This window comes from Phocoena sinus, chromosome 5 (assembly GCF_008692025.1).
Source record: "Phocoena sinus isolate mPhoSin1 chromosome 5, mPhoSin1.pri, whole genome shotgun sequence".
Classification (NCBI taxonomy): Eukaryota; Metazoa; Chordata; class Mammalia; order Artiodactyla; family Phocoenidae; genus Phocoena; species Phocoena sinus.
The window spans coordinates 95,125,820-95,146,209 of NC_045767.1; the positions used below are offsets into that span (position 1 = coordinate 95,125,820).

The following is a 20,390-nucleotide window of genomic DNA, read 5'->3' on the forward strand; positions in this document are numbered from 1 at the left end:
CTCCTCCTTGAAACCACAAAACCACTTTCCCCTAAGGGCTGTCTCTCCAGCACCACCTCCCTGAGGACCTCCTTCAGGTCTGCTCTCGATCTTATTGTCAGTACAAAGCGGGATGGTGACGCCTCTCAACCTCCCTCGGAGGGAGCACAGGAACGTCACTGAAGGGGGACTAGGCAAGCGAGCAGGCTGAAGCTGCCGCTGCTGTGAGGGAGGACATCGTTCTGAAAACCGCACCCATTTTCTGGTTCCGGGTTGACCACTGAAATGTATGACTCTCAATTCAGGCACGGTGAAGATCCCAGTTATCCGCCACGGGACTGACCTTTCCACCCTCACGTCTGTCTGGTGTGCAACGCGGCCCTCGGACCCAGCTTCCGCCACACCTGGAGTAGACTACGTGCCCAGCTCTAGGAAGGTGGACTTTGGGCCAGGTGTCACTGAGCAGGTGCGCATACAGAGGTCAAAAGCCAGATGGGTCTGATCATGTTGTCTTTAGTCTGTTCTCCAAACTCTCTGGAGGACTATAAAATACCGAAATATTATGATCTTCCCGTTCTTCAAAAACACAAAGAACAAACTTAGAGAGATCTTCGACAAACTCTCCAAGTGACATTTTCAGCATCTAATATCCAGCACCATGGATTTAGGATAGAAACTGCACTAGATCGATGCAAATATCTAGAAACAAAACACCTACGGTATGTGATACAGAGATGATCATTTCATGGGTTTAAAAAATTTACTTTAAGACCACCGAAGAAAGGCAAATTGTCACCTTTGCCCTAATCTCCCAAAGGCAAATGAGTGCTGGTTGGTGAGCATCCTTTAAGATTTGCTTTGATTTTCCCTCTCTCTTTTAATTAGAAAAAATTTTTAATTTTTTAAAAATTAAAGGTATAATTGACATATAACATTATATTAGATTCAGGTGTACAACATAATGATTCAATGTTTGTATATCTTGTGAAACGAACACCACAGTAAGTCTAGTTAACATCCCGATTTCTCTTCTAGTATTGCACCTTGACCATCTTGGATGACACTCAATATCCTGTGATTGAAGGGCTGGAGACATTTGTGGTTTTCCTCAGCTCAGCACAAGGGGCCGAACTGACCAAACCCTTCCAGGCTGTCATTGCAATTAATGACACATTCCAGGACGGTAAGAGATTGGGGATGCCAGCTGGTGGTTCAGGCAAGATTTCTATTTTTTCCTTAACATCCATGTATATGACATTGGAACTCATTCACATTTTCATTCAAGAAATGTGTGTGTGTGTGTGTGTGTGTGTGTGTACGTGAGTACATGCACACTTTCACATAGAAATATGGGACAGAAACAATCATTCCTGTTTCTGGCATCTGCTAGGCACAAAAAGATGTACGGCATACTTTAGAGATATTCCAGGTTCAGTTCCAGGCCACCACATTAAAGTGATCATTGCAATAAAGCAAGTCAGATGAATTTGTTAGTTTCCCAGTGTATATAAAAGTTTACATTATACTGTAGTCTATTAAGTGTGCAATAGCATTATGTCTAAAAAACAATGTACATACCTCATTTAAAACATTTTGTTGCTAAAAAATGCTAATCGTCATCTGAGCCTTCAGCAAGTCATAATCTTTGTGCAGTAGTAACATCAAAGATCACTGATCACAATCACCGTAACAGATAGAATAATAATGAAAAAGTTTGATTTATTGGGAGAATTACCAACCTGTAACACAGAGACACAAAGTGAGCAAATGCGGTTGGAAAATTGGCTCTGATAGGCTTGTTCAAGGCAGGGTTGCCACAAATCTTCAATTTGTGAAAAACATAGTATCTGCAAAGTGAAGTGCAACCAGGTATGCCTGGTTGAGTTGTGTCTTCAAGAAGCTCAAGGTCTAGTTAGGGGATCAGATCCTTAGACAGAAAAAAAATAAAATATTATGATAAATGACTTAATAGTGTGATAAATCCAGTAGTGTAGGGGCAGAGGGGACTGAACGGTAACTATGCGTGCAAGAATCATAGAAGATTTCACAAAGGAGGTGATATTTAAACAGAGTCTTCAGGTGTGGTAGGAGTTAGTTTATCTAATGGATAATAAAATAAAGCTTTGTTAAATGGAGAGCTATAGTATACATAAGGTATAAAATTTTGAAAGACACATATCTGGAGAACAGTGAGATGCTTACTTTTGCTTTGAGCCTGGCAGGAGGTGAATGGAAGAAAATGAAATGGAAAGACAGGGTGGAGACAAGTTCTAAGAGGTCTTATGTTCCAATGTCAGGAATTTGGAGGTAAAGGGGAGCAGCAGATGCTTCTGAGCAGAGGAGTGGTGTGACTTTTGTTTGAGGAAACTAATACTGGCCGTCTTATGGGTGATGTGCAGGAATGAGTAGACACAAGTACCTGTACAAAAAATGTGAGTCCCCACTGAAGAGCTGACCTAAGCAACAAGAGGATGAACAGAAAAGGACTTCCCCAGTTCTTCTGGGGAAGAACTGATGAAATCTGGAATTGTCAGATTCTAGAGTTGGGTGGAGAAGATCAAGTTCAACTTTCACCTCAAGCAGGAGGACCCTCGTCAGCATCCCCGGTGATGAATATAGAATCCATGATTAAACTCTTCAGTGACTAGAGAGTCACCAGAGAAGGAACTGGCAGCCCAGCAGGGCGATCTTTAATTTTCTGTTTTTAAATAACCTATCCGTTTATGCAGTAAAAAGAGCAAACAGCAAAAAAGGTGTACTATGAAAATTGTCTTCCTTCTACCCCTGGCTCCAAACCCTCCAGCTCCCCTCCCCTGAAGACAACTATTTTAAGCAGTTTTTTTGTTATACATTTGCATATATCCAAAGTAGTATGTTATTTTAGACTTAGGTTTATTGAGGTCTAACTTACGTAAGTTAAAATTCACCCACCACCACGATCAAGATGTTGAACAGTTCCAGCATCCTACAGAATTCTCTCGTGTCCCTTTGTAGTCAACCTCTCCCCATCCCAAGCTCTGGCAACTGTTGAGCTGTTTTCTGTCCCTGAAGTTTTGCCATTTCCAGAATGTCATAGAAATGGAATCATGTAATAGGTAGCACCTTGAATCTCGCTTCTTTCACTTAGAACACTGCATTTGAGAGTCTTCCATGTTATTGCAAATATGAGTGGTTCATTCCCTTTATTGCTGAGTAGTTACTGGTGTGAATATAGGTTTTCATTTCTCTGGAGTCAGTACTTAGGAGTGGGGTTGCTGGGTCCTATGGGTAAGTGTTCGTCTAACATTATTAGAAAGAGCCAGCCTGTTTTCCAGAATGGTTGTAACTACTTTGCATTACCTCCAGCGTTGTATGAGAACCACATCAGGTTTTTGTGGGGCTTTTTAGTTATTCCAGTAGGTGTGTAGTGAACGACTAATGACATTGCTCTCTTTTCAGGTGATTACTTGCCATCCATATATCTTTTTTGACAGAGTATTATTCAAATATTTTCCCTATTTTTTAAGTTGGGTTTTCTCCTCTATTACTGCATTGCTGTAGATTCTGGACAAAGATTTGGTTTTTTGCAAATATTTTATCCCAATCTGTTGCTTGTTTTTTGTTCTCTTAACAATGTCTTTTGAAGAGCAAGCGCTTTTTACTTTTAAGTGTTCCCATTTATTGATATTTCTATTACAGATTGTGCTTTCGGTGTTGTATGTAAGAAATCTTTGCCTAAGCCAAGGTTACAAAGATTTTCTCCTATGTTTGCTTCTGGAAGTTTCGTAGTTCTAAGTTTTATATTTAGTTTATGATTCACAAAATGGTAACTTTTTAACCATGAACAAGATAATAACAATTAGACTGTTTTATGTTGAATGTTACCTCAGAGTTTACAGAGTCATCAATTAAACATTATCTCATTTTCTCATAATCCTATCATTTTACTCTTATTTCTATTTTTTGGATAAGGAGACTGAGAATCAGGGAAGTAAACATACACCCAAAGTCTAGTAAATGGAGGAACCAGCGTGCATTCTAGGACTTTTGGCTCCAAGTTCATACTCTTGGCACTAGGTTCTATTTGGTGAAGTTGGAGAATATGTGGGAGTTTTTTTCCTTAAAGAAGTTAAAAAAGAAGAAAAAGGGAAATTCATTTATTCTTTTTATTCTTGGAAAGGCTTCTTATTCTTTTACATGAAAGGATAGTTAATTCCCTTCTGATGAAGTGGAACGTGAATGGAAAGTCAGAAATCCTGAAATATAATCCCCGCCCACCACTTCCTTGCTCAGTGGCTAAGGTTACTGAGCCTCATTTTGTTCATCTATAAACAATGATATACCGATAAGACTGTTGTAAGGATTAAATTAGTTAAAATATGTGAAAATACCTACCATAGTACCTGGCACGTAGTAGATTTTATTACATGTTAATTTCTTTTCCTCCTGATGCACCTGTAATTTGACACACTTGCCAGTGGGACTCCAGTAACACACACAAACTTCATTGCACTCTGATCAACATAGAAGTTTCCATTTAGATTATCCTTGCATTCTACTGATGGGCATTAGGGTTGCAAACTTAGAAAATGAATATGTTAAATAAAATATCACCTTTCAGGAAGACTACAACAATATATATTCATTCAAGATCTTTATCACAGAGAAAGAAATCTGCAAATCTATTTCAGTAACCCATTGCAGTGTTCACCAATTATCTCTGTTGGTTATCCTTCCCAGTAACTGCTGGCTTTCGTTGAGTCCCTTCAATGTGCACATTCTAGGGTAGAAAGATCTCTAATTACTTTACCTCTAACCCTCTCCAACTTGTGAAATTGAGGTTAAATAACTTAAGATCACACAGAGAGGAGGTGAGGGAGTGAGAGTTAAAGCCCAGGTCTATTCTGTACGAGTCCAGCCTTCTGGTTTTATGCTCTACCATGCTGACTTTTCATTTTGCAGTTTTAGCTGGCCACTGCCGCTCTATGTAACAATGCTTAATGTCACTCAAGATCCTTATAGAGTCAGCTTCCAGCCTTTCAAAGTGACCTCAGCTCCTTTTATCTTACTCCACCGGGCCGATTTCAGGCCCTTAAATCATCTAAGTAGCTCGTCTCAGAACATTTTCTGTTTTTACCTTTGTCTTCTGCTCTGATACCTGGAATTAGACTTTGGTGTTGCCCTGAAGGCTGCTGAGCAAGGCAAGAAAGGCCTTGTAGCCGCTGCCGCACCGCATCCCTGTGTATGTATGTAGCTGTGTCCCACCTACTCATTAACTCAAAGAACCAGAGCCGGGCTTTTTCCTAAATCTCAGACTTAACCATCACCCATAAAGAGGCCACTGCATTCCAGGCAGTTGGTGTCTGCACTCACTTTGTCAGTTACTAAGAAGATTAGCGGGGAACAGCGTTGGTTGACAGTTTCCATGCCTAAGACTTGTGCCCAGCACTGGGGTTACCTAGTAGTATAGAGCAGAGTCCTGAAATCTATTTCAAAACACAAGACTTACACAAATAAGAAGATAACTACAAATTGATTTTCTCAGAGAGGTGTTGACAATAGTGCATGATACCCAGTGTGAGCCCATAAGCCTTCACAGAGTGGTTTCCATTTCCCATTCATATACCTCATCCATGTGGAAAGCGAAGGGGTTCTGCAGTCAGGCAGAAATGACACCCCACGGACGGCACCCCTACTTCCTGTAGAGACTGCAGTGCCTTGCAGGGTTGTCAAGAGGATGAGAAATGATGTGTATGGAAGCCCTTAACACAATGCCTGACCTGGGCTGGGCCCTTTGTATGCCATAACCCCCTTCAGATAAATGTCTCCAAACCCACCCATTGCCTGTCCATTGGCTCCGCTTGTCTCCCACTGAACTGGGGGCTCCTTAAAAGCAGGGATTTTTCCCAGAAGGCAATCATGAGGGGTGTTCACCCACTGCTTTCTTTTCTTTTCTTTTCCTTTTTTTTTTTTTTTTTAAGCAGATAGGCATAGGAGTAAAGGTTAATACATGTTAAATAGAGGGAAAGGAGTCTTTTGCATCTCAAGAGGAATCTGGGGTTGATTAATACATGACAAAACCCAAACATTACCACTTAGCTTTTAACTCACCTCCAACTTGATTCCTGTCAGACCAGCAAGAAAAATCAATCCAAAGCATTAGATAAAATCTGCCATGAGTAGAAAGGCTTTCTTGCTTGTGTTGCTTTTTACCTGGCAACAAGCTTCCTTCTTGTCCTCATGCAAGGTCATGTCATTCCCACCCACCTCTTAATAGGACTGGATGGAAAGAGCCCCAAATGAGTAACGTGCAGGACCTGATGCCAAAGTCACTCATCTTCTTTTTAGAGGTATCTTCTGGGTTTTTCTTTAGTGATAAATGGTAACTGTTAGGCTTAGCTCAGATAATGGATTTGTTTTATATTTGCTAATGCCAACAGTTCTGAGCAGTGGACAAGCTGGAGGCAAAGAGAGCTTTCTACATATTGACTTGCAGAGAGCTTGGTGCTCACCCCTTCTGTTCCTTCCTTTCAGGTTGGGCAGGGCACATCCAGGATGTACGTAGCCAGGAAATAGGTCAGCTTCCTGCAGCCCCAAACACTAATTTGACATATGACTGGATGGAATACTTCTTTGTATTGTCCATTAAGAAAATAATAACCAGCACTCAACAAAATGTTGGTCTCGAAAGGGGACATGTCTTAATGCAGAATATTACTTAAAGCCTTGTAGAAAGTAAGGAAGAAACACTGATCCATTATTATTTTTTTATACTTGAATCATTCCAATTTTTATTTATATGTCTGCACACATAGAAACATGATCCATTATATTGAGAAGCCTGGAGATAGGGGGCAATACAAACCATAATAAAATAATTTCTACCCAAATTTGAGTGCCTGCTGTTTGCCAGATCCTGTATTGAGCACCATGCATACCTAATCTCATTCAATTCAATCCTCCCAATAATTTTACAAGTTAGATATTAACATTTCCAATTTACGTATTTAAAAAAGCCCAAGGCTCGGAAAATCTCAGTAACTTGCCCTGTGTCATTCCGCTAATAAGTAGCAGGGCTGGGATGGAAATTCAGACGCGCTTATTCCAGAGCCCTCGTTTTTAACCACCATTTGGCTACGGTCCTTCCCTAAAGTCAGATGAGGCCATGTGAGTTGTTAAAGACGAGGTAACCCCACAGCAGTAGTCACAGACTGGGGCCCACTGGCCAAATTCAGCTTATGAATGTGTTTTGTTTGGCTCCAATAGTTTGGGCCTGTATGGAATCTCTTTTTACTGTTTTAATTGCTTGCTATTTTAAAATTGAGGAGCTATGACACAAAAATGCAGATCTCTGATTTTGTTTGAAAATAGGAAGACCTGCCAACAAAAGAACGAAGCTGAGGGGCAAAACTCCCTTTAAACATGACCTGCTCCTTCCTCTTTACCGATGTCCCTGCTCTTCCCTTTTGTCTTCCTGGCCCAGGACCAATGTGAGTGGCCATTTCTCATCAGCCTTGCACTGCTGTTTTTCTTTTGGTAGCCTTAGAAGGAACATGAACTTTTCTGGGTCTTCAGGTCTCTATCAGGATTTTCCACGTGGCCCATTTCTTTATTTGCATCGCCTGTCTGTATTTGAGATGGTGACTATTGTAAGAAAGAAGCTGAGCAGAAACTGGTGCAAACTTGATTTGTTCTATTTTGCTGGAACTGTACTCACAGCGGAAGCAGTTCCCTTGTCCTGAGAGTAGCAGCCAGGCCTTGAAATCTGCTGACTGCTTGTAGTTTATCGGCCTCTGGTGGCCCTTAGTGGAGCCGTCCTGCCAACTGGCTGCCAGTCCTGCCAAGTGGCAGCCAGCTCCCTCAGCATCCCACTAACGATGCCTCCGTCTTTCCTTCTGCTCACCCAGTGCCCAGCATGCAGTTTGCCAAGGATTTGCTCCTAGTGAAGGAGAAGGAGGGTGTCCTACACGTACCCATCATTCGGAGTGGGGACCTGAGCTACGAGTCTTCAGTGAGGTGCTATACTCAGGGCCATTCAGCTCAGGTCATGGAGGACTTTGAGGACAGAAGAAACACAGACTCTTCACGGATTACATTTCTCAAAGGGGAGAAAGTAAGTGGATTCCTGGTGGCTGAAGAATGGGATTCCCTCCTTCCCTGATGCTTTTATTTGTCCATAGTGAAGTAATTTAGACAAATTCTGAACATCCTAGGAAGTTTCTAATTAACCGTTCATTCCTTTAATAATGTCATCTCTTCTATGTGGTTGTCTTCTTTGTCTCCCATTTATGACCAAATACCTATGTCATTGGCTGAGCTGGGATATTTAGATGATGTAGAACATTTTTGGAATTTAGCAGAATCAAATGACTGGGGACTCCTCTTAATTTGAACCTACATGGGAGATGAACACACTCCACTAATGTTATCTGGAGAAGGAGGAGACAGTTCTCTAATACCTGGGCCGCTGTCCCAGGGCAACACACGTTCTGGCATAGGACCAATAGTACAGCACTGAACACCTGTTCAGCTGAGCACATTCAAGACAGTGGAGTATTCTCTTGGCAATATAATGAAAAATGATACATACGGACACAAGAATTCCTGAGAAACTCTGGTCACTAAGTGTGGCTGCATCAGACTCAAAGCTTGCAACCTCCAGGTTGCAATATATCCAAAGCATATATTGAATGAGAATCATATTTCTCCATTTTTGGATCTCAGTTTCAGATGATTGAGTCAGTTGTACCCCTTGTTTCAAGGCATGCAGTCCCCATTGGTCAGTTCAAGGCCCTTCTCTTTATTTTGTTGATTTATTCATTTCATTTTACCCCTACTCTGCAGCTACGTTCCCTTCCCCGCCTCAGAGGTAATCAATCGATTGTACTTAATGTGTATCTCTCTTATTTTCTATTTGTTCTTAAAAAATGTCTGGTTCTTTATGTATATAATTTTTATTTCTAAAACTGCTACTGTGTCATATCTTTTTTGAATGTTTTCTGCGTTTACTCAGCAATCTGTTTTAGTACCTGTGCATGTCATTTATGTGTCTATCTAATCTGTTGCTTCAAACTGTTGCCTGGCATTTCATGATGTGCATTTACTACCTTTTACCCATTCACACTCAGCAATAGACAGTGAAGACCCTCAGTTTTAGTGCCCAGTCACCTCCTATCATGCTGCCACCACTAACAGTGCTGCAGTGCAAATCCTCTTATATGTCCACTTACACACCCGAGGGGGGATTTCTTTGGATAAAAACTCAGCAGCAAAATTTCTGGACCACAGGGCATGAAAGTACTTAATTTGAAAAAATAATATCAGAATACATTCCAAAGTGTCACTAGCAGTACATGAGTGCTGCTAAAACCCTACATACTCTTCAACACTTTTTCAATTACTCATCTTTTAATGTTTACTAATCTGGTATGTATAAAGTTATATCTCATTTTAATTTGCATTTCTCTAATACTATTTTATATGCTTGTTAGTTCATTGAGTTTCTCTTATGAAAATCTATTATTTTTATCCTTTGTTCCTTATTTTATTGTATTGCTGTCATTTTCTTACTGATTTGCAGTGCTTCCTTGTATATTCTAAATATTGATCTTAATATTAATAATCCTAAATAGTAACATTAATCCTTGCCGGTGTTTAGATGTTTTAGATATCGTAAACATAGTGCCTTTCTCTGTCACTCATCTATTACCTTTGCCCTTGGTGTTCTTAGTTGAACAGAAATCTTTGTTTTGATATAAGCAAACGTGTGAAATTTTTGCCTTATGATTAGTTCTTTTGAAGTTTAGCATAAAAAGACTTTACACATCCCAGGTCACCCGAGATTCTCCCTCCATTCTTTACCACCAAAAAAATTAAAAAAAAAATCGATAGCGTCCTTATTTGAGACTCAAGTCTTTCACACCTTCATGACTCATAAAAGCCCTGTCTTAGTTATGTATTTTATGGGAATTTTACTGGTGGCAGGTGGAAATACGTGTTTAAAACACATATAAATACTATAAATACAATCTCCAGCTTTGAGTCTGCATGTCTGTATTTGTTTTAAGTTCAGAAGAGGATTCTCTGCCTATCCAAGAGGCAGTTTGTAGTTAAATAAAATTATAAAGAAAATACAGCTTAATAGTCTAGATGTTACCCACATAGCAATCTCTCATTCGTAAGCACATTTTGGAATCTTCATCTTCTTTGTCATCCTAAGCAATATGTCTTTGGAACTTGTCATTCACTAGAATGTCTTATTTTTTAAGATATACCGAAGAGTCGATACTAGATTCATGCTTTCCGTAAAGAAATTCTTACTGTAAGAAAGATGTGGTAGGGATAAAAAGGGGAACATTCTTCAGGGACTTAAAACCCGGTCAGCAAGCCACAGGTAAATGTTCACAGAGATATTCTCCCTCCATTTAGTATGACTTAGGAAGTATGACAGTGAAACCTCTATATCCACATATCCTTTGCAATATGGTAATATAATGAATTTAAAGTGGTAAACTAAAAGTAATCACACTTCATATCACATGACTCTACAATCGAGGCTGCTCTGTTATCTAAAATGTTGTGACCTGGGCTTCCCTGGTGGCGCAGGGGTTGAGAGTCTGCCTGCCGATGCAGGGGACACGGGTTCGTGCCCCGGTCCGGGAAGATCCCACATGCCGCGGAGCGGCTGGGCCCGTGAGCCATGGCCGCTGAGCCTGCGCGTCCGGAGCCTGTGCTCCGCAGCGGGAGAGGCCACAACGGTGAGAGGCCCGCGTACCGCAAAAAATAAATAAATAAATAAAATGTTGTGACCTTATTTTACGTTTTGCCAAGAAGACAAGTCCTCAGTAGAGAATATTCAGTTTGGGAAGCGCTTGATTTCTTTTCATCCAACAGGGATTTAGATTGTGTTCTCAGACATTCAGTTCTCAGTTTTCAGATGAGCCACCATTCGGCAACACATTTGAGAGTTCTGTAGCTTTTAAAGGTGTCTTTATCCTAACAGGAAGGCTTTCTGAGTTCCTTATACGAGTCTTCAATTTTCACAAGGGAAAAGGAATATCATTCAACTCTCCAGGAAGTCTAATCCATATGTTACACCCTCACCATCAGAAATCTACCTATCATAACATGTACAAAGGTACAGATGAGCCCAGGCAAAATGTGGGAAAGCACACAGATGTTCTACAGATGCTTTTTAGTGATTCATTTTGTTGTTTTTCATAACGTATGACCAATAATTCAAAATCGTTTGGAATGTTTAATACAAGTCTCCACATATGGGTAGGTCCACTCAGGCATGAACTGTTAAACATTCTATTTTATAAATGAAACAGTTGGGACATTTTGGAATCTGTGTTGACTTTTTGATGCTACAAAGAAGGAAAATCATTTTCTAGGGAAAGCCAAGCCAATTATTGATATCTCACTGCAAATTTTACTCTTTCCTGTGCCCTTGGCTCTAGATGAAGAACTGTACCGTCTATATCCACGATGACTCCATGTTTGAGCCTGAGGAACAGTTCAGGGTCTACCTTGGCCATCCTCTTGGGAACCACTGGAGTGGAGCCAGAGTTGGAAAGAATAACATGGCCACCATCACCATATCCAATGATGAAGATGGTAATGGAAGAAATTGCCTTTAGTTACTCTTAGGTTGATGGGACATGAACGGATGTTTCACCAATAACATAATTACAGGTGTTTTGAAAAATGAAAGCACTATACAAGTGTCTACTGATAACAGTCTTAAAGTATCTATATAAAATATTGGCAGCAAATGATCACCGTCTACAGAGCTCCAGTATTTTAAATCACATTGTTCTCTACCACATCACCAAGAGATAGGGAGCAAGTATGGTTAAACGCTAGGACAGAGATGCTAAGACAGACAGAGAATAAAAATGTTTAAGTCACTGCAATTCAAGAGCAGGATTGGAAATACAATCAGAATCCATTGAGTCCAATGAACTGATTTAAAACGCTGCCACCTTTCTGGAAAAGTCTAATTTCTCAGTTTTCTTCTCTCTAATTGATTTGGCCTACTAACCTAAAAAAACTTAAATTCTTTAGTCAGCTGTCAGCAAAGAGTGACCCAGGCACCAAAGAAAACAAAATCTGTTTCAAATAGGGACATAATTGTTTTGTTAAAATAGGTATTTTAATAAATGGACAATAAAACTACAAATAGTAACAGCTGTTTTTATTGAATATTGACTGTATACTAAGAACCATTCTAAGCATATAATACTATTTCATTTCATTCTGACAGTAGCCCCTTGAGGTAGGTGTTATTATCCTTATATTATAGGTAAAGAAATTGAACCTCAGCAAAGTTATATCATTTACGTTCTTCGTTACACAGCTGTAAGCAACGAAAGTGCATGTAGAACCTTATTTTTTCAGATTCTAGAATCTACGCAAGAGTCAGTGAGACTCTTAGGGTTTCTAATATTAAAATAGGGACTAACTTGGACATTGGGAAAAAAGCAAAAAAGCCAGCCTTGAAGTTGAATTAGCCCTTTACCCAAGGAGACTCAGGTTCAAATCCTGAACCTCTCCTGTTCACACAGAAAAAGTGAACCTCTCCTGTTCACACAGGAAACCCAGTGACTGAAGCTCAGAGAAGTAACAAGTTCACACTGTGTTACAGTGACATACCTCAATTTCAAAGAGTGCACACAGTAACAACTATGAAGTCTAAAATGAAGCATATCTTCTACAATTAGGAAGAACTCATTTTCTAAGAGAGAAAGAGGGAAGTGAACATAGAGACATCAGAAATTTCTGCAAGAGTCTATATTTTAAATGGTATAAGATTTGTAATTGCTCCCAATTTTTCCATCTTCTTATCCCACTCTCTCCACCACTACCACGTTGCCCTTCCTCATGAGAATATAATACAAAAGAAGGCATAGTTTGAATTTTAAAAAAAAATCAACAATTAATCATTTCATAGCAATGAGGATAGTACCTCAAGTAAGATTGTTAGGAAATCTTGGGTTTCTGAATTATTGTTGTAGTAACCGGTCACTATAACTACTCATCCTTAACTAAATAACCTGTGAGAAGTTAGGAAAAGCTAAGCATTGGGGAGCTGAGAGCACTGGGAGGGAGGATCCAAAAGATCAGAGATGGGCTTCCCTGGTGGCGCAGTGGTTGAGAGTCCACCTGCCGATGCAGGGGACACGGGTTCGTGCCCCGGTCCGGGAAGATCCCACATGCCGCGGAGCGGCTGGGCCCGTGAGCCGTGGCTGCTGAGCCTGCGCGTCCGGAGCCTGTGCTCCGCAACGGGAGAGGCCATGACAGTGAGAGACCCGCGAACCGCGAAAAAAAAAAAAAGATCAGAGATGAGAGAGACATTTGGTACATTTAAGCAGTATATAAATGAAATCCATATCTCATAAATGAAAAGGAGTTGGTTCATAGAATCAGTCAATAGATATTTAGGGCTTAACTGTGTCTCTGTCCCTTGATAAATTGTGCAGATTTAAAAACACGCTGTGAGCTATAATGCCTAGATGGAAACTTGGACATCATGCATTTCAAACTGCTTAAAAATATTTCTCCCACTATATTGTTTTTAATAAGAAATATGTGAGAAACAACTCCTGCAGAATCACAGATAAATTCCTTTTTCCAAAGTATTGCTTAGGGGTAAATACTGATTGATATTATTGGCTGCAAGCTGTTTTGCCTTTGTATTGTTAACTAATGTGAAAAATTCCCTCTTGTCATTAGAAGGTGTTTTCATGGGAGGTGGAATTCTTTGTCACTTTTCCAACTTGCTCTTGTTTTCCTAACCTTGTTTCCTTAAGCTCCCACCATTGAGTTTGAAGAAGCTGCATACCAAGTCCGGGAACCCTCAGGGCCGGATGCCACGGCCATTCTGAACATCAAGGTGGTCCGCAGAGGGGATCAGAACAGGACGTCCAAGATTCGCTGTAGCACACGGGACGGGTCGGCCCAGTCTGGTGTGGATTATTACCCAAAGAGCCGAATCTTAAAGTTCAGTCCTGGTAATTGAATGCCAATCCCAAACTGTAGGTTTTACTTAAGAGCGAGGCAGATATCTTATATTTGAAGAAAGGAACGAGCAGAAAAATGAAAGACAGAAACAGTATTTCCAACAGCATGAAGTACTTATTAAGCACACATTTGAGATTGTGGGAGTCTTTAAATTTTCTAATTAGTAAAAATGGCATGGTAAAAAAAAAAAAAAAAAAAAATGGCATGGTAAAGAAAGAAAAAGGCCAAAGAAATGCTTCACTTCAGAACATCCTAGGCATTTTGGCTCATTCAAAAGGATTTTTTGTTGCTGCTGTCGTTAGCCTATGATTTGGTTGAGCAAGGGGGGACCTTGATTTTTTTTAAATATACATGATTTTTTGTATATTTTTGAATGTTTGTCATTCAGCAAACATTGGTACAAACCACTTTGCTGGGCCCCTCGGGGATTACTAAACCCAGAAGGCACCATCTCCATGCTCAAGTGGTTTGACATCTACTAGGAGATGCTATGAAGATGAGTCAGGGAAGAAGGATGGGATTCAGGTCACAACCAGCTGTTTAACTGTCTGATATATTTATTTAATGGAAGGAATGAGACAGAGGAAGATTTGAATTGTATGCTTGGCTTTTTCCCAGAACTTTCTGGAGCAGTATAAGGTGAAAAGGCTGTTATAGAGCCTGGCACCATGTGTGATGTACCCAGAAGTGGGCAAAAGTGATAGAAGGTCTTTTCAGAGATGTCTTAGCAAGTGGAGGGAGAAAATGACTCCCTTGGAAATGGAGGGGTGGTCTCTGTATGTCCCTGTCGCCCACCGGAGCTTCAGAGGGCTTTCGGCTCCATCCCTATGTGTCTGGTTCGTGTTTACAGGGAAGGTAGGTGCCCTTCCTCCACATCCTCACAAGGACCTCTCTTCCAAGTGTCTTAGCTTTTTCCTTTTCTGCATAAGCATCTGGGGGGAAGGCAGGTCTTAGAAGTAACCTAGCCCAGATGTCTATAGGAGAGGAAGAAGGGCACCTTGACTACTGCCCGAGATATCTGCACCTTCACAGAATCGCTTTACAGAAAAGGAAGGGGGTTTCTGAGCTCTAACCCTCCCCATTCCAGGCTGCCAAACCTTCACATTATTGTCTTTGCAGAAATGGCCTGGTAGGTAGCCCTTGAGCCCTTGTCCCCCCAGGAGACAGCTTTGAAGGATGGTGTACAAGCACTCAGCCACACAGGAGCTCATGCCTACATGTAAAGGGGAAAGAACAGTTAGGCAAAAAACCTCATAGCCAGGGTGGAGTGTATTTTGGATCACAGATTTTTATTACCACCGGCTGGTGTCAGGCAGGGGCCATTAATCCTCATATGGCATTGCATAGTAAATCTGCGGTACTTGAGCCTCCACCACAGGTGGAATTTGACCAAGAAAACAGATTCCTCGCTTGAGACGGGGCTAACGTGATAAGCAGCCACTACATTGATAGGAAACCTCTGAAAGGAAAGGGCATATTTCAACATAGAGCCTCAGCAGTGCCAACCTGCACTGTCTTAAGTGGGTCACTAATGAGGACCTCTGCCCTCTTTGTTCTGTCCTTGGCGAAGGTGTGGATCATATCTTCTTTAAAGTTGAGATCCTGTCCAATGAAGACCGGGAGTGGCATGAATCATTCTCTCTAGTCCTTGGCCCGGATGACCCAGTGGAAGCTGTTCTTGGTGATGTGACCACTGCCACAGTAACGATTCTAGACCAGGAGGTGTCAGGGAGCCTCATCCTGCCAGCGCCGCCCATTGTGAGTCTCTCAACCCAAAGGATCGTTGCTTATGTCCTAGTAATTAGATAAGAACTTGAGAGAAGCAGGACTTCCAATACTGCACATCTTCATTTTTCTAACACAGTGATTTTCTTTTCTTTTTTTTTCACATCTTTATTGGAGTATAATTGCTTTACAATGGTGTGTTAGTTTCTGCTGTATAACAAAGTGAATCAGCTGTACATATACATACGTCCCCGTATCTCCTCCCTCTTGCGTTTCTATCCCACCCCTCCAGGCGGTCACAAAGCACCGAGCTGATCTCCCTGTGCTATGTGGCTGCTTCCCACTAGCTATCTATTTTACACTTGGTAGTGTATATAAGTCCATGCCACTCCCTCACTTCATCCCAGCTTACCCTTCCCCCTCCCCGTAACACAGTGATTTTCAACCAAGAGCGAGGGCTCTTGTCCTTTCCCCCAAATCCCTCACTCCCATCACCTCTGGGGAACACTTGGCAATGTCTGGTGACATCTGTGGTTGTCATGACTGTCACACTAGGTGCTATTAGCATCTAGTGGGTGGAAGTCAGGGAAGCGGCTAAACATCCTACAATACACAGGACAACGCCAACAGCAAGGAATTATCTGGCTCAAATGTCAGTAGTGCCAAGGATGAGAAACCTTGTTTTGACATAAGAGTGAGACCAAACCATACTGAGACCTTAGTCTGATAAAGACAGAAGGTGCAATACAATTGATCTTCTCATTTCTTTGGTGGGACCTAGAAGAGTAAAAAAGGAATATTACCCCACATCTGTTATCCTGCATACTCGCCACATGCATAGAATTAAGTATCTGCAGAAATGTACCACCATGTTTCCCAGTTTGGGGATGAACAGAATGAATGCACCGACTTCACAGTTAGGAGGAAAATGCATAGAGGTTGCCAAGAATTTAACCCATGATAATGAGCTAGTCTTAATAAGTCTTATAACCTCCCTCGACTAGTCTCATAGAGTAAAAGGATCATTTCAAAACGTGTCTCTTCTTTGACCATGGAAGAAATATACTACCTTTATTTACTCCTGTTATGCCAAATGTGCTACGGCATATCATTAACAATTTAATGCAACTTTAAACTAGTAACTGCCGTTTATGATATAGTTTTAGTTACTGTGTATGGGGGGAGGGGAGAGTATATTTCACATGAATGATAGGGCTCTGAATTAGGAATGAGACCAATAAGATAATAAAGCTTTTAGCTCACAGGGGAGGAAGATGTTCTCCACCATTAAAGATCTGCAGTATCTTTTAGGGATGCCTGGCCAAGCATTGTTAAAACTTCTGCTATATTTTAAAGAATCCCTAGGAGTTAAGTGATCTCCTGAATCTCTGGGGAAGGGAGCCTTGGTTCTCTGACCTTCCCGATACCCACCCTGGGCTGAAGCTTTGTTGCTCCTTTGCAGGTTGTCACACTTGCTGACTATGACCACGTGGAAGAGGTTACCAAGGAGGGAGTCAAGAAATCCCCCTCCCCGGGCTACCCGCTGGTCTGTGTCACCCCCTGCGACCCCCATTTCCCCAAGTATGCCATCATGAAGGAGCGCTGCAATGAGGCTGGCATCAACCAGACGTCCGTGCAGTTCAGCTGGGAAGTGGCCACCCCCACTGATGGCAACGGGGCCCGGTCTCCCTTTGAGACCATCACTGACAACACGCCATTCACCAGTGTCAACCACATGGTAGGTCTGTTTGCGGAGGGAGAGACCTGGCGTTTCTCTCTGTTACTCCAACTCTATCAAATTTCTTAAGGTCCCTGCATGGCATTTGGTATAAAATAAACAAATAAGCAGGTACACAGAGTACACACACAATCTTTTTATTCTTACATATAAGGAAAGGTAATATGGTATAGTAGAAAGAGAACTAGGCTGATAACTCAGACAACCTGTTTACAAACCTTGATTCTGTCTGTTCTTAACTACACGATGTTACGAGTTCACTTAACCTACTGAGTCTCAGTTTCCTATCTACAAAATATCAGGTCCACTTAATCCACTTGACAAGGTCATTGACACATCAGATATATAAAAGTGATCTATATTGGAGAGGGTGTGGAGAAAAGGGAACCCTCTTGCATTGTTGGTGGGAACATAAATTGATACAGCCACTATGGAGAACAGTATGGAGGTTCCTTAAAAAACTAAAAATAGAATTACCATATGATCCAGCCATCCCACTACTGGGCATATACCCAGAGAAAACCATAATTCAAAAAGACACATGCACCCCAATGTTCATTGCAGCACTATTTACAATAGCCAGGTCATGGAAGCACCTAAATGCCCATCGACAGACGAATGGATAAAGAAGATGTGGTACATATATACAATGGAACATTACTCAGCCATAAAAAGAATGAAATTGGGTCATTTGTTGAGACGTGGATGGATCTAGAGACTGTCATACAGAGTGAAGTAAGTCAGAAAGAGAAAAATAAATATCGTAATATTAACGCATATATGTGGAACCTAGAAAAATGGTACAGATGAACTGGTTTGCAGGGCAGGAATTGAGACACAGATGTAGAGAACTAACATATGGACACCGGGGAAAGTGGTGGGGGGTGGGGGTGGGGGTGTGCTGAATTGGGCGATTGGGATTGACATGTATACACTGATGTTTATAAAATTGATGACTAATAAGAACCTGCTGTATAAAAAAATAAAATTTTTTTTTTAAAAATCAAAAATAAATAAAAAATAAAAGTGGTCTATAAATGAAGTAAGTCAAAGATCCCAGGTAGGTACAATTAAGGATTACTGTTCTTTTCATATCTCTTAAACCATTCAGTAAGGAGTAGGGTATAAACTCCTTAAGGACATGGACCGAGGGTTCTTCCACACTTGTATGTCCATCCCAAAATAGCCACCACATTGATGGCACATAGTAGGGACCAGTTATTAAACAAAATGAGAGGATGCTTGCTAAGTGATCAGCATTTTTCAAAGCCCTGTGAGAGGACATGAAAAGAGGTTCCAAATGCAGTTGCTGTCCTCAGCAAGTTAGGAGGCCAGACCCACACTCCTGCCACCATCAGAGAGCAGTCAACAGTGGTGATTCTCCCGACCTCAGGGAACAGTCCATCACTCTGACTCTGCTCCTCACGCCAATGAAGTTCTTCAGAGGAAGAGCTGTAAGCAGTGGAGAGTCAGGCTCCGCAGAGTATCTGGCACATAGTAAGCATTCAATAATTTTTGGCTGAAATGAGTGCCGTTAATAAGTTTGGAAATCAGAAATTTCTTTCAGACTGAATTTCACTAGATTTTTCCCTACAAACCCACCGTTTGTTCTCACTTTAAGAAGTGCCTCATGTGGGGCTTCCCTGGTGGCGCAGTGGTTGAGAGTCCGCCTGCCGATGCAGGTGACACGGGTTTGTGCCCTGGTCTGGGAAGATCCCACATGCCGCGGAGCGGCTGGGCCCGTGAGCCATGGCCGCTGAGCCTGCGCGTCCGGAGCCTGTGCTCCGCAACGGGAGAGGCCACAAACAGTGAGAGGCCCGTGTAATCCAAAAAAAAAAAAAAAAAAAAAAAAGTGCCTCGTGTGGATGGGGCCCTAGTGGAGGAGAGCTGTTAGATGTACACGGGAGGCTTTGGATAAAGCAGGTCCTTCATGTCCATTTTCTTTGACACAGCTTAATCAGAAAGGCCAGAATATTCATTTTGCAATATAACCTAGTTTGAATTTAAATTATCTTTTTTATTATTATTAAAAATGTAAGTGGCAAGACAGCGTATTGTTTCATAAGTATCTAATTCTCTGTTCAACAAAACCATGAAGGGGTTTCATCTGATTTGAGCCAAATATACATTTGTAACAGGTACCAAGTTTATGATTTTACTTCATGTTTCAGTTTTCCTTCTTGCAATGAATTGGTGACTAACACATTTACCCCTGTTTCCTTTGCTCTATCTTCATTTCTTCAATTATTTATTTAATACCATTGTACTGTATGCATTTTTGTAAGGTGCCTCAAATCCCTTCTGAACAAAGTCCATGTATCAATAAATAAATGTTGGCAGCTAATTAAAACATTTTAATGGAAAAATCTTCCATTTTTAATTTTTAATGGATTTCAGTGAAAATTGTTTCCATGAGTAGAATTTATAAGTTTGTATGATTGCTTTGTGGGAGGTCTATGGCACACAGAACTACTAATTCGTTTTTCTTGTTATGTATTTCCCTATGTCTGTGCACTCATTACCTATAGAGTTTTGGTGACCTGTGTTGCCTCTGCATACATTGGGTTAAGCATGCTTATGGATTCTGTATGTCTGGGAGCATGAGAGAATCTGTAGAAAGACTTTCAAAGGCCAGTAGGTACACAATATTATGTAACAGCCTACATGGGAAAAGAATTTGAAAAAGAATAGATACATGTATATGCATAACTGAATCACTTTGCTGTACACCTGAAAGTAACACAACATCGTTAATCAACTATACTCCAATATAAAATAAGAAGTTAAAAAATAATAGTTATTATTTTTTTTAAAAGGCCAGTAGGTGTCAGAGGCCAACTTCAAGTCTGCATGTTATTGTAACCCTTGCAACATGTGTAGTAATTAAGTGGGAGGTGAGGGAGGGGATAGAATTAGGGAGGAAAGAAGACTAAGAACTCCTAGA

The 20,390-nt window shown here is 41.0% G+C and overlaps 1 protein-coding gene across 1 annotated transcript in view; it reads left to right on the plus strand.

Moving 5' to 3' along the window:
* Positions 1 to 20,390, plus strand: part of FRAS1 (Fraser extracellular matrix complex subunit 1) — a 458,507-nt gene that overhangs the window by 405,629 nt on the left and 32,488 nt on the right. Inside the window, exons 57-63 of the mRNA XM_032632915.1 lie at positions 285 to 445; positions 1,015 to 1,162; positions 7,866 to 8,071; positions 11,421 to 11,577; positions 13,773 to 13,973; positions 15,554 to 15,741; positions 17,171 to 17,446. Coding sequence (XP_032488806.1) covers positions 285 to 445; positions 1,015 to 1,162; positions 7,866 to 8,071; positions 11,421 to 11,577; positions 13,773 to 13,973; positions 15,554 to 15,741; positions 17,171 to 17,446 — 1,337 coding nt within the window. The remainder of the gene's footprint in view (positions 1 to 284; positions 446 to 1,014; positions 1,163 to 7,865; positions 8,072 to 11,420; positions 11,578 to 13,772; positions 13,974 to 15,553; positions 15,742 to 17,170; positions 17,447 to 20,390) is intronic.